General features: G+C 45.8%; 1 protein-coding gene across 4 annotated transcripts in view; it reads right to left on the bottom strand.

Annotated features, from left to right (window-relative positions):
* epb41l2 (erythrocyte membrane protein band 4.1 like 2) overlaps positions 1-14,299 on the bottom strand; it is a 43,565-nt gene extending 29,266 nt beyond the window's left edge. For 3 of the 4 annotated variants that reach the window (XM_079180845.1, XM_079180848.1, XM_079180847.1), the window contains exons 1-4: positions 14,202-14,299; positions 2,007-2,224; positions 1,717-1,902; positions 91-348 (exon numbers count right to left, since the gene is read on the bottom strand). In XM_079180845.1, coding sequence (XP_079036971.1) covers positions 91-348; positions 1,717-1,902; positions 2,007-2,210 — 648 coding nt within the window. In that variant the 5' untranslated portion in view covers positions 2,211-2,224; positions 14,202-14,299. Of the gene's footprint in view, positions 1-90; positions 349-1,716; positions 1,903-2,006; positions 2,225-5,048; positions 5,121-14,201 lie in introns of those variants that run through there. The other variant, XM_079180846.1, reaches the window with a different exon arrangement.
* Between the last annotated feature and the right edge of the window lie 237 nt (positions 14,300-14,536).

The following is a 14,536-nucleotide window of genomic DNA, read 5'->3' as shown; positions in this document are numbered from 1 at the left end:
AGAAATTGATGAAGCAAAGGATATTTCCACATGAAGCATTGTTTAACCAGCGTTCTCCTCCACACCCTCAGTGTCTCCTCGGCGTCTTACCTCCACCTCGCAGGCGAAGTCGGTCCCGTCCAGGAGGGTCACGTGACACACCATCAGCTTCATCTTGGTCTTCCTCACCAGGCGAAGAGGAGACTGGAAAATAGAAGTCTGGCCTTCTTCTCCTCCTCCTCCTCCTCCCTCCTTTTCACCTTCCGCCTCCCCTTCCTGCTGCTCCTCTGCTCCTTCTCCCTCTGCTGTCACCGGCGTCTCCTCTGGACTTTTCTCAGCACTCTCTTCCACCTTCTCCTCCTTGGCAGGCTGACGGAGTTCGCGAGGAGAAGAAAAAATAAAATGAAAAAGGAGAACCAATGATGTCAAACCACAGCTACACAGTGTTCCCCACTGTGGCCATCATGTACAATCTTCTTCAGTAGCATGAAGGTAATCCCCTGAAATCCGACTGTCCAGACCGAGCGAGAGGGAAGACTACGTTCTCTCGCTCACTCTCCTTTTGCAACTCCCCGTCTACTCCGAAATGTGCTTTTAGAAACTGCAGGCGTTTCTTTTGGCCTGATTACTGAAATGCTGATGTCACTGGGTGGGCCTGGGTGTCTTAATGTGATCACTGGATGGAACAGTTTGTGCATGTGTGTGAGGGAGAATGGCTCTGTGTGTGTGTGCATGTGTGTGAGGGAGAATGGTTCTGGGTGTGTGTGTGTGTGTGTCTCTCTCTCGCGCTCTCGGCCGAGCAGCAGCTTCAAACAGTCGGCGTCTGCTGCTGTGAATATTTTTGTGAACCTTTAAACTGTTTGAGCATCGTGAAAGAAGCTATCTGACTATTTATCAGACAACATCTCATCCCTGGGTTTCTTATTCAATGTTAAAATAAGTAACCTAATGAAGTCTGTGTGTCCACAACAATACTTGGCTGAGTGTTATAGTTTCCCTTCTGTGATTATAAACTAACTCGCAGCAACATTTTGGGAAAATTCACTTGTTTTTTGTTACATTTGGACAGAGCCAGGCTAGCTGTTCCACCCTGCATTCAGTAGTTCATGCTAAGCTAAGCTAACCCTCTGCTGGCTGCAGCTTCGTATCTAGTGGACATATGAGAGAGACATCAATCTTCTCATCTCACTCTCAAGAAATCACCGATCAAGCATAAAGGTTCATTCCAAAAAATGGTGAGCTACTGCTTTAAGGGGAGATGCTTACCTATCTATGCATTGAGTATTGTTAGCACCAGACAGTGGACGCCTTAAGTCTGGAGATTACCAAACCCTGGTCCGCGGACGAGTACCAGTTCTCAGAATATGTGCTACTGGGCCGCAAGGAAACCATGTGATTTGGCATAAAAGCTGAATATTAATTACATTACTTTATACATGATTACAGGCTATTTGATTTCTATAAATAACTCGGTGTAGCCTGTGTTGTTTTTCCTCATCGCTCTCTGTAATGCCCCCAACAATATACCAATGTAACCAGTCTGTTATCACCACCTTTCAGCATTCAGCAGTACATTAAATCTTTGTCAAGCCACTACTTGTCACTATCTGTATATTTAAAAATGTTTTTATGCTTGCACGCATTCTTTTGCACTCTTTTCTAGCCCGTCTCCTTCTCCCCGTCATTAAATAACTCATATAAAGGCTTATTACTGATCCGCTGACGTCTGACCAATACCTCAGTGTCTGCGCTGGCGGTGGAGTGAGATTCTGCTTCTTTTTCCTTCACTTGCTCCGACTTTACCGCCTCCTTCTCTTCCACTTCCTCTGCGTGCCCGTTCACTTCCGGGGCAGACTCGTCCTCCTTCTGTGTCTCCTTTCTCACGCCGTCCTCTGTGGGGGGCACCTCCTTGGTCGGGGAGGTCTTCATGGGTCAAGAAAAAAAACATTAATAACCCAACCAAAAAATATTACTTCATAACGGTTATGATTACAACATAAAACGATAGTGTATAATAAGAAGTTCACCTGGCTCTGAGACTTCTGCTTCTTAAGCCATGTTGGCAGGTAGCGAGCGATTCCTTTCCCCTCCTTCTCTTTCTCCTTCTCCTCTCCCTCGGCGTTGGCTACTTCCTGGGTCTCTTCCGTGGACTTCTCCGATTGGTCCGGCTGAGCGGCCGACTCCTCGGCTTTCTCCTTCACCTCGGTCTCAGAGCCCGCTTCTGTTGTCATGATGACACGTCAACCTGCAGAGCGATGGAGGAGAGCGTTGGATTTTATCACATGGTGACTAAATTATTAACGAGTATTCTTATTATATGTATATATGACACATAGATATTAGAGGTTTATTTCCTGGATCCTTTAAGGTTTACGCCAAAACATCCAATGTGAATGATATTCTGTTTTCATACGTTGGTAATGATAGCATTCTTTTGGGCTGCTGGTGTACCATCGAGAGCTAGAGAAAAATCAGACTCCCCCACTGAATTGTGCACAGATATGAATCTTTCATGGCACGCAACTTGAATTTTAGTCTGGAGTATCTTTAATAAATGAGCCACATGGTCCCATGTTATGTTCTTTGAGAACGACCAATGCTTCCCGAATGGTAGACAAAGAAAACATCTCTGGAAATACAAAGTAATGAGGTCCTTTAGTCGAGCGATGTCAGGATTATAGACACAAATATTATGTATATTTAGTGTTATATAAGTTATCTAATTCTGGCCATTTGGCTCGCAGCTGTTCGCACATGAGCTCATGGCTGATTGAAACATTAGCTCTCGGGTTGGCGTCGTCCAAGTCTCTTTTACACAAAGTACACAACAAAAACACAACAGTTTAGCATGTCATTATGTCACACAACGAGTTTCATCTGGGCCAACAGCTGGTTACATAGAGTCACTCGCACACACACACACACACACACACACACACACACACACACACACACACACACACACACACACACACACACACACACACACAGAAAGAGGGGAAATTACTCAATTCTTATTATCTGAGTCATTGGTTTTAACCCGCAGCTGTGGTCAAAACACACACACACACACACACACACACACACCCACACCCTGTCACGGGAACAGACATAGTAATTCAGCATGACACAAATTTGTTGCGAACACTAGAGGACCATGACATCAAGTCTTGAGGTGAAGTTGAGGTCAGGATATGCAAAACCTGTCCAATAAGGGCGTCTACCTCCATACACAGTCTGCTTTGGTCAGGTGTGTGTGTGTGTGTGTGTTTCTACATATGCAGCTTCAGGCGGAGGGTTAAGTTATAGTCATAAACGTTCCTTTTTCTCTTCTAATTCTACTGTTCATTATCATCTGCATTTTACTTTCTGACCATCTCACTTCTGACTCTCTTTTCTGCCCTGCCACCTTCAATAAGAAAGGAAACACACACACACACACACACACACACACACACACACACACACACACACACACACACACACACACACACACACACACACACACACACACACACACACACACACACACACACACACACACACACACACACACACACACACACACACAGAGTGCAGCAGTGGTGTGTAGGGAGGGGGCGGGAGTAAAAATAGAACAGGTCTCCTTACGCATGATCGGCTAATGAGGAGAGGAGAGGAGAGGAGGAGGAGGGGCGATGGATGGAGAGAGGTGTGCATATGTAGGTGAATGTCAGAGAGGAAATAGAATACCGTGTGCGTAAGGAGAACAAATACAACCGACTTACATTATAACAGGAGGGAATCCCGGGGACATTGCACAACAAACAGCACTCCCAGGCCCATTGGTTCCTATTAAAGATGCTAATTTTTATTCAGGTCACTGTAGCCGGTGTGGCTGTGGGGATGGAAATATCTTTCTATTGGATGGATTACCACGACATTTGCCAGTTATTTATAAACATCCCTTGAGGATGAATTGTAATGGCTTCGGTGATCCTCTTAATTTCCATCTTGTACCAACAGCAGGGCTTTTTTTGTACAACATTCATGGTTCAAAGAGGATAAACCTTAATGACTCTGGTGAATTTAATCCACGTTGAACCACCTGGCCAAAGTTTAGCTGTGTGTAAAGCAGGCACGGTGACACTGTTAATCAGAGAATTTGGGAAATGTTTGTAAGTGTGCAGGCTGCCATCTGTGAAGGGAATCCAAAACCATTTTTAAATCAACGTGAGCAGGTCTCATCAAAGCAGGTCTGTAACCACCTACTTAGTGCAGTGCCCACTCCTCTGAGACACTCTATGGACTAGCTAGCAGTGCATCTCTGTGTGTGTCTGTGTGAGTTGGCATCAGAGTGCAGCTTTTTGCAAGATGTTTCGTCACGGCCTCTTAGGCCCGCTTTAAACCGGCCCTCTCCCTCTCTCTCTCTCTACACACCGGGAACCTTGTTCTACCTCTCTCACAACTTTCTAACTCACCCTCTGCGTCTCCCTACTCTCCACCCGGGGTGGCTCTTTTTTTTCTTCTTTTCTACTAAATCTCTGCACTCATCCCTCTCCTCTCTCGATCCCTTTCTTCCGGGCCTCCCTTTTAAATCCTCCTCCACTCGTCCGCTCGCATTATGTCCCCCCTAAAACCCCTCCTCTGCCTCTCTTCTTCCCACAGTCCTTATAAACAATACCAGAGACATTATTACAGCCTCTCTGCATACATACACACATATGCACACTGAATGGCAGTGTAACATCACCAGCGTGACCTCTAATGTAGGTCCGTGTTACGGGGCTAGCAGTCATAACAGAACCGTATTCTCGTGCGACAGTATTTCATGTGAATGTGCTAAAACATGGGCCAGAAAAAAGCCTGCAGATTCAAGAGAAACTCAGCTTATCAGCATTCATTTTAAGATGGTATTCTCTGCTCAACTCAAATCAGATCATGATGATGTTTTCTTGACACAAATTCCACCTGCTGCAAGTATTCGACGAACAGCTGTTGCACATGACGGTCACAGCGAATATTACTACACAACACACTGAATCCAGTTTTACCACATCGGTTACTCTGAAAAGAACTAACGGCCTTACCTATCGGTGCTTCTGTTGCTCTCTCCTTCTCCCTGTAACTCCTTTCCTTTGGTCTCTTCTTCTCACCTCCTGTTTCCTTTGTATTTGTTCTCACTTTCTTTGCCTCTATCTGCCTTCTCTCTTCACTTCCCGCCTCTTAGCAAACGCCTGCCCTACAAACCCGTCATTGCCATTTTCTCTCTTCCATCCTCCCTCGTCTCTCCCTCGGAGCTCTGCGTCTGCCTCCCTCGGGACGATCGCTCGGAGAAACGAGGGCAGGAAAACAGCGGGGGGGGGGGGGGGAGGAGGTGAAGAAGAGTGTGTGAAAGAGAGGAGCAGAGCTGAGGCAAAAGGGAGAGTGCTGGCGGAAGAGAAGAGGTGTAAGATGGGTGGATGAAGGAGAAAGGAGAGAGAGAGAGACCACACCTACTGTGCCACATTACTAATGGACACCAGCATGGACGATCTACAACCCTACACCGAGCCATTACCTCACAGTCTTGATATTCTGCATTTACATTCTTTTAAGTAAAGAAAACATGACCGAAGAAATTCAAATTGAACACAGACCTTTCCGCCCATCTATCTGAACTAAATAATCCCCGAGCTGACTTTTATATACACTTTAACGGACCAGAGTGCCCGTACGAGGCTGTTTTAAACCCCTCAAACAGCATACTGCACAGATACAAACACTCCCGCTCTCCCGCTTACAACTTTATTGCCGTCTGTCTGGGTTTTATGGGTTGCCGTTACCGCAACGACAACTTCCTGATCTGGTCTGTGTGCGAGGGATGCAATGCAATTTCATGGGGGGGGGGGGTGCAAAGTCCAGAAATGGAGAGAAAAGACGGAGTAAGCGTCCTGGCTTTATTGGTGTTCTGTTACTATCTGATAAAGCAGAGAAGGCAACGCTCGGTCTAATAAATAAAACAGCATAGACACCCGCCCACCTCGCTATAGGGGCGGGGGGGGGGGGGGGGGGGGGGGGGGGGGGCACAGGTTTCCGTGGCAACGACATGCATGGGCTACAACAATAAATCCCCATGGAGACAAGAGATTACCACAGCAAAAAATACAGATTAGCGGACGAGCGTGGAAGTGACAATAGAGATTACAGCGTGCCTAAACCCATTTCAGACCACATCCGATTTACAGCAGATATGACGTGCTGGACCTGCAGGAAGTCCCTCCCTCCCTCCCTCCCTCCCTCCCTCCCTCCCTCCCTCCTCTCACCCTCGATGCTCCACACCCACTAGAAAAGGGTCCTTGGCTTACAACCTATTCGTGATATTCTAGCAGCCATTAACCAGCCATCTTCCTCGATCGCCTCCATCGAGACAATCAAGGAAAAACATCCTACTTGTTTAGATTCAGACCAGATGAGGAAGCCGTTCATTCAACACAACCCTCGACACGGCTGGATAAAATGTGAGGTGTTGGCGGTGATTCAGACGACTGGAAACAGGCCAACCAGCCTTGTGTGTGTGTGTGTGAACGTAGTAAAAGATATTTTTATATATATACAAAGGCTGTGTGTGTACACGTGTGCATTGGTCATGTACAATGTTTCAACCACATCTCTCTCTCTCTCTCACAAACACACACACACACACACACACACACACACACACACACACACACACACACACACACACACACACACACACACACACACACACACACACACACACACACACACACACACACACACACACAACATTAAAGACCCCAAAAACTGCAAACTCTATCAAACAGTGGAAGTACTTCCTGTAAAACTTTACAGAAACAGATGCAAAACGATCACTTTATCCTGAAAACTGCATTGCTAGCTGTCGATGTGGATATCATTAATTGCTGTTTGTTTGTGTTGCTTCATGGTTCACTTGATCACATGAAGTGTTTTTAATTGAGCCACAAAGGTTGTTTCTGACAGCGGGTGTACACTGAGTGAGCGCAATGAGTTCTAATGAATGAAGGGTGGGAATAAATAAATCGGCCGTCATTCAGGTGGGACGAACTAATTAAAAATCCAATCCGGCAGATCGCGCTGGGACGTCCCGAACGCTGACGCAACGAGCCAACAGCTTTTCTGACTATTCCACCGCGGACCGGCGGCCAACGGTGACTGAGCCCGGTTTGGTTTTGAAATAACCGACGCGCGTACACACAAGAGAGCAGAATCCTAATCTGTGCTGTTCTCTCCTACGATCTGTCCATCTGTCACGCAATGACACACACACACACACACACACACACACACACACACAGATGTACCAAACACACACTCATAATCAGAAAATCACTTGTAAAAAATACGCCGGCTCTGGATCATGCTGTCAATCACACAACAAACGCGTTCACACACACACTCACACACACACACACACACACACACACACACACACACACACACACACACACACACACACACACACACACACACACACACAGCTGGTGTGAACATTTTGAACATGCCTCGTCCCTTTACACTGCACTCTGACCCTCACACTGAGGATTACACAAAGGATAATCCCTGTGTATGTTTGTCTGTCTCTCTGTCTGTCTGTCTGCTTGTCTGTCTGTCTGTCTGTCTGTCTACCCATTCATCCCCTCATCTTCCTCTGTCTGCCTGTCTGTCTACCGATTCATCCCTTCATCTTCCTCTCCCAGCTACACCTGATATCAACCCTTCAAAAGGACACACGTCTCTTTGCTGCCTCTCAGTTTGAGCTCATCTTAAATGACTGGTCAGCTAATAAGGGATGCTTAAATGACCGATACCGTGTCATTACTTTTGTTACCGTGCTATTACCGTCTGCTCATAACTGCTGTCGTCAGCTGAAAAACTATACGGCAGCAAAACCATTTGAGTTTTATCTTCAACACCAGTATGCTCAAATCAGCACTTTAGGCTATAACTAATATTTATCACTTTACCAAACTGGTTCAGCCTCATTCAGCTCTGTTAGCATGTCCTTTAATTTTATATATATATATGGATGCTATGTCTTGCTGTTAGATCATATTACTTAAAGCAGAGAAAATGGTCAACCAATTTAATTTGCATTATTGGTAAGAAACAGGAATTGTGGGAAATGTAAGATGGTGAAAATGCGTACAAAAAGAGCAAAAAACAACTTACTAAGATAAAAAAGAATATATTTTATGAACCCTTCTAGAGTTACAAGTCTCTCTCTCTCTTTCCATGTGTGTGCATGTGTGTGTGAGAAGAATGGGTTAGCTCATAACTACTATTGTTAGCTGCTAAACTCCCCTATTCAGCGATTAAAGCAGTCAGGCGCAAGTGCCCCTGTCTGTGTGAATGTGTGTGTGTGTGTGTAGGTGTGTGAGAGAGCGAGAGAGAGACAAAGAGCTAAAGTATGGGTGGGTCACACGAGTGCACATGAGATGAGATACAGTGTGCTGTGTGTGTGTGTGTGTGTGTGTGTGTGTGTGTGTGTGTGTGTGAGAGAGGGAGTGAAATAGACGGGAAAGAAAAGAGGAAAGCAGGCATTAGATGGGAGGAGAGAGAAAGAAAGAGCGAGTTAACTTGTGGTGATAGAGGACGGCCCTACGTTGTGTCTCTCTCCCTCTCTCGCATTGGGTGTGGTGTTGCTATGGCAACCCACATCCCATAGAGGCTGGCGACAACAGGTGCCTTGGCAAAACAAATGACTTCATGGGGCATCGGAGGCTCATTATTACAGCGGCCTGGTGAGGAGAGTCAATGCACACGAGGGGAATAACATCCTCCTCCTACACACACACACACACACACACACACACACGCACGCACACACACGCACGCACACGCACACACACACGCACACGCACACGCACACACACACACACACACCTATCTGACATTCATTTAACTAAACTACTAACCTTAACCCCTGAATCTAAAAGTAGACATTCCCCTTGTGGACGCCGTAAAATGTCCTCATTTTCAGAACATCTTCCTGTTTTCTCGATTACCGCGAGGACGCGTCTGCTCTGAAGTCCGGACACACACACACACACACACACACACTTATGTGACACACACACACACACACACACTTATGTGAACTTGCAGCGACCCGACTCTTCTCAATAGGTCAACGACAGGACCAGACAGATTATTTTAGGGGGCCCTCGTATCAGCTAATCGCAGACCGGTGACCTCTTGACCCCTAACCAGGAAGTGTGGCAAAAAAAGGGGGACAACTTCAAACCGGTTTAGCTCCCCCTTTATCGTTAATTCTCATTTTTAGCCGCACATAGCATCTGTCTCTCTCTCTCTCTCGTTACTGTCAACATAAAAACAGGAAGTGGCAAGAGTGCAAAACATCCGTAGAATGGGGTTTTTGATTCTCGCCCTCTCTGAACGTTTGAAACAAGACCACACCCACTCCTAGTTAGTTCAACGATACTCAACAGGTACTCCCATAGTTTAGACCTGTGGGAAACACCGACTATTGACACACATTTCACTGGCGGCTTCTTCTTTACACTCTTTCCAAGATGTTTCACAGACTTCAGAGCTTCTCAAAGGCTACTAATGAGGTTCACTTCGCCTCCTCTCCATCGCTCTGGCCTGCTGTCACCACCTCCTCGCTGCTCCCCACGTTGCTGACTTTCATTGCGACCCGAAACGAACGAATGAATAGCCAACTCACAAAGCAGCTGAATGGATCCTTCAGTCACGGTTAGGTTTTGATGAAAAACTGACCATCTCATCTCTGTATTAACCAACCTTTGTCGCCACACACTTAGATCAGATATGAGTATTTACAGCACAATATTATCCTTTATTCTGCTGATGTGAACCTCTGTTGCTCCCTAAGATGTGGCTCTTTTAAAAGATGAAGGCTGCGCCCCGTCCTGCCATGCTCAGCCTCTCTCTGGGAGAATGTGACCCTCCGATGCTGATTAATCTGTTTTTAACTACGCTTGGCCCCCTGCCAAACCACGGGCCCACTCTTTCTCTCTCTCTCTGTGTTTTTCTATTCTATCGCCTCTTTCAGAGCTGGACACTTGCAGTCTGCCCTCTCTTTATCCCCCTCCGATGTCAAATGTTGCCTTTCAACACAAGTGTTTTCTAAATCTGCTCTAAAAGACACTCTTGTTGAACCCAAAAAACATATATACGACTATGCTAATCTCCACAAACAATCAAAGGCTTTTTTTTTTGTTCAATGCAATTAAGTTAACACTGATGCACAACTTAAAGTCAACAGTACTTGACATTTACATTTTGGGGCATTTCGCTGACCCCTCTTACCCAGAGGAACCTCCCACTCCCTTTCTGTCCCCTCCATCACACACGTCCTCTACATCTCTATCCCCTCCCCCCCCCCTTCACTCTCCCCACCTCACCCTCGCCCTCTCCCTCCTTCCCTCACTGTCTCCGTGGCTGTAATAAGCTGAACATTGCATTACAGTTTCCATTCATCCGTGCCCCTCTGATCTTCTCTGCGTGAATGCGAGTCCTGTGGCGCCCGCTGGCCGAGCAGCTCTTGAGAGCTGGAGGCTAATAGGCCGACTGCTGCACTGTACAATATGTCCACCTTCAGCAATGGTCGGCACTGACCCACTGCTATCGTGGGGGATTAATGCTTTGATTTGGACTTACAAGCATGAAAACACTGTATGAAAACAGTTTACGGGACTATTAAGTTTTCTAAAATATCGTCTTTTCTAAAACACACACAGTCGGTACTTAATCCGATGTGGGACAGTTAGGCTATCTGTGTGTGCCTGACGTGATGTGACGTGTTGCGCTCCTGTTGAACCGACAGGGTCAGGATGGAAACACACACACACACACACACACACTCAGGGATGTTCCCATAGCCTTTCCGAATGGTTAAGCAATATCTCTCTCTCTCTCTCCGTCGCCCTCACTCAGTCTCTCTTTCTCCTCTCGTGTCCGTCTCTTACTCACTTCCTCTCTGCGTCCATCAGTATTCTTTTCCCATTTTGTCACTCCACCTCTATTTTTCTATTTGTTTTTGTCGTGTCTCTTCAACCCTTCACAAGGTGAGAGAGAAAAGAACAAACGCAGTACTGCACACAAGCATTCGTTGTGTTTTACTTTACCTACTGCAGTAGTGAAAACACATACAAGAAGAAGTTAATAAAAGAAGCCTGAGTCAGTTTTACTATCTCCTTAAGACAGTGACAAACTAGTTTTTTGTAGTGTAGACACCTACAGGAGATCATTCTTATACACCTGTTTTCAGCTGTAAAGTATCACTACTGCTACGTGGACTTCTTTGTCGTTCAATCTGTAGCGCTCGGACGCCGACGTTTTGTGCAATTGGGAAGAAACACAAAAAATGCATCCCCAAAAAACAATTTTCTAAAAACACGCAGATCCTCAAATGGCTGGAAACGTATGGGCTGGCATGGTACGACAACGGCGATACTGAGAGGAAATCGTGCACTCATTCTGGCGAACGGAGAGTCAGTTCCAGCTACATTTAATGAGCAGATTCTCCCACCAGAACAACCAATTAAGGCCTCTCATTAGTGGGTTCCACAGAGCCGCCACTGTTCTGCGCATCCTGAGAGTCTGAGAATGAACATGGCACTGATGATTATAGATAAACTGCACACACACACACACACACACACACAGAGGGGGGGGGGGGCCTGACGGGTGACGGACGACTTGTGGATTTCCCTTGTGGCTCACCAAACCAACGCTTCTTCCCGCTCCCACAATATGGAGCAGAAAATGTCCCGATGCAAATTCTGTATGCTATGTGTCTTTATATCATGGGAGCTTTGACCTTTACTGAGGCGAGTTTTTCACCCACATGTTGTGCTCTGCTAAACACCCTGTAACACAATACATAAATCACACACAATGGCGCTGCTGAAAGTGATACCGTTGTGAAGCATGTGACGTTCAACTGCTGTTAAGAGACAGAGGGGTGTGTTAAATTAACACTATGGGCAGTTTTGGGTCCTTAGTCTCTGCTGTTGTTGTACTGAATATGATTATTTGTCTCCACTCTCAAATTTAAATCGGTGGGAACATATTTGTAACGACAAAGGAATATATGGATAAAAATCCTAGGAAGTCTGTTTAAAAGTCATTTAAATGATGATTGTGAGTGGAGACTCGTTCTCTCGTGAACGTACTGTAGCCGGCCGGCCGGGCGGCGTGATGAAGACTCTGTTACGTAACTTGCTCAGTTCCACGGGGTTTCCACTCTGCTCTCAGACAGCTTATCGTCTTGTCACCATATTTTAAACTAACAGAGAGATGGGTTCACGTGGAAAACAAAGATCATGTGTGTGGAGACTCAACTGCTGTCCAGTTTACGTCCATCGCTTTAGAATGAAGAGTTATGCAAAGTCAAACAGGGTGTAGGGTCCTCAGCACACTTGTGTGTTTTCTAGGAAACATGTGACTTGGTGATCGCGTTGTGCTCGTTATTTAATCTAAATTGTTACAATGACATACAATAAAAGCATGAAAAGACGTATTTCCTATCTCTGGAGTCCCACATACACCAATAAAGTCCATGACATTGCGCCGACCCGGACGTCCTCCATTTCTATCTAACCTACCTTCCTTTCCCTCAGAGGAGGGAAGACGAGAAGGCCGCAGGCACCGGAGCCGAGTTGTGCTGATTAAAGTGATGAGTGACACACACACACACACGTATGAAGACACGTTGAGACAGATTAAAGGGTGATTGTTAGCAGCATCGCCCTAATATCAGTGTGCCGGTGCTGCAGCACACATCCACCATTGAACTGCACAAGGCTCCCATCAGATAGTTATTGATAGAGTTGCGTACGTTTGTTCAAAAGGAGAGAAATATATATAACAGGAGTAGCTTGAGGAGTAGCAAACGGCCTCGAGTCCGACTGACTGTGGCATCAAGCGGACATCGATTTAATTCATCAAAATCGAATTGACACTGACTTTTTTTACACGTCAGCACAACCTCGGCTCAGTGTCTGTCAGTTGGTCAGTCAGTCGGTCTGTCAGTTGGTCTGCCTGGGAACTAGTTGAACCTTTGCCATCTGTCAAACAAAGTACGACTCTGCCTGGGAAATACACACACATGTTGTCGGTGGACAAATAGTAGTGAGAAAGTAAGACACGTTTAAACAGAAACGGTGGTGCGGTCGAGGGCAGACACACCAAAACTGAAACAAAGTCTACATTTTAGAGGGTTTAGAAGCCATTTGAATCAATCATTGACAGCAGAAATGTGCCATGCACTGTATGGTTAACGTAATCTGCTAGTTACATGGTCAAAACAGGTCAAAACTATTTTTACCATTATCATCTTTGACTCTGATAAAATGGTACTGTGTGTCCTCGAGCTTTGAATTATCAATAAGATACATTACAGACTAATTGCTATTTGATAATGCTATTACACAAATACGGTTAACCCTTCATGCTCTGAATATCTCGGTTGCCACAGTCACAACTGGGACCAACCCCATCTTCTGAATGCAGTAACCACACGTCTCAAACAAACAGGACTGCAGTTGCCCAGACATCTTTGTGAACCAATTTCCAGAATGAACCCTGTGCATGAAACCAAAACCCTTTGATATAAGTACAAAAACGAGCGGGTTACAGTGTTGCTGCATGGGGACGGGACACACACACACACGACATCAACAACGATCCCAAAACTCTTGCTTAAAAATGAAAATGACGGACGTTTGAATAAGTCTTTAAACGCAACGATTACGTTTGCATGATTAGAACTTACACCAGGAAATGCAACCACAGCCAGCAACTCGAAAAACCGACCTTTTAAAACATGTTCACGCTGGTTTAACTTGAGCTAAGCGGCTCCATTGAAGCTGTGATGCAGACCACATGAAACACAGACATGAGAGTAGTTTAGGTGATGATAATAACCGCCATGAAGAGCCTGAACGCTACAATAACGCTACAATAACGCTACAATAACGCTACATTCAAGGTATGACTGCGACTCCAGATAACGGATTTCATTGGGAAACGTGACCGTTTCCGAAAAATCACCGTGGTTGTTCATGCAGGTTGAGCACCGACATATGTAACGTTACTGCAACAAAATAAGACATTAGAAAACGCTAAATATCCCAAAAAAGCATTGAATCAGTCGCTAATATATAAACCACGTGATTTAAAACGTGGTAAAAAAAAAGAGCAAACGTTACCTGTTTGTGATTTTCAACGATGCGTGTTGGGGGAACTTTTCCAAACGTGGCCTCTCACTCCGTTCTCCTCCAAAAAATAACGTACGGCCCACTATCTCAACCTCCCAAAAAAAATCTCCCACTACAGTCCACACACGGGAAATCTGGCCAGGGCTCAAAAGCAGACGTGTCCATCATCCTTAAGACCCGCCCCCATACAGTTAAAAACCTCTTTTAGCGCTCGCTCATTGGCTCAGAGGGGACACTGTATTATATGCTGAGATGTGATTGGTCGCCCGCGCTGTCCATACACGTTGGAGGGACGTTGGAAGCAGATGTGGCAGTGCTATGTTGGT

This window comes from Pholis gunnellus, assembly GCF_910591455.1.
Source record: "Pholis gunnellus genome assembly, chromosome: 19".
Classification (NCBI taxonomy): domain Eukaryota; kingdom Metazoa; phylum Chordata; class Actinopteri; order Perciformes; family Pholidae; genus Pholis; species Pholis gunnellus.
Note: the sequence above shows the minus strand (reverse complement) of the source record. Positions and strands in the feature narration are given on the sequence as shown.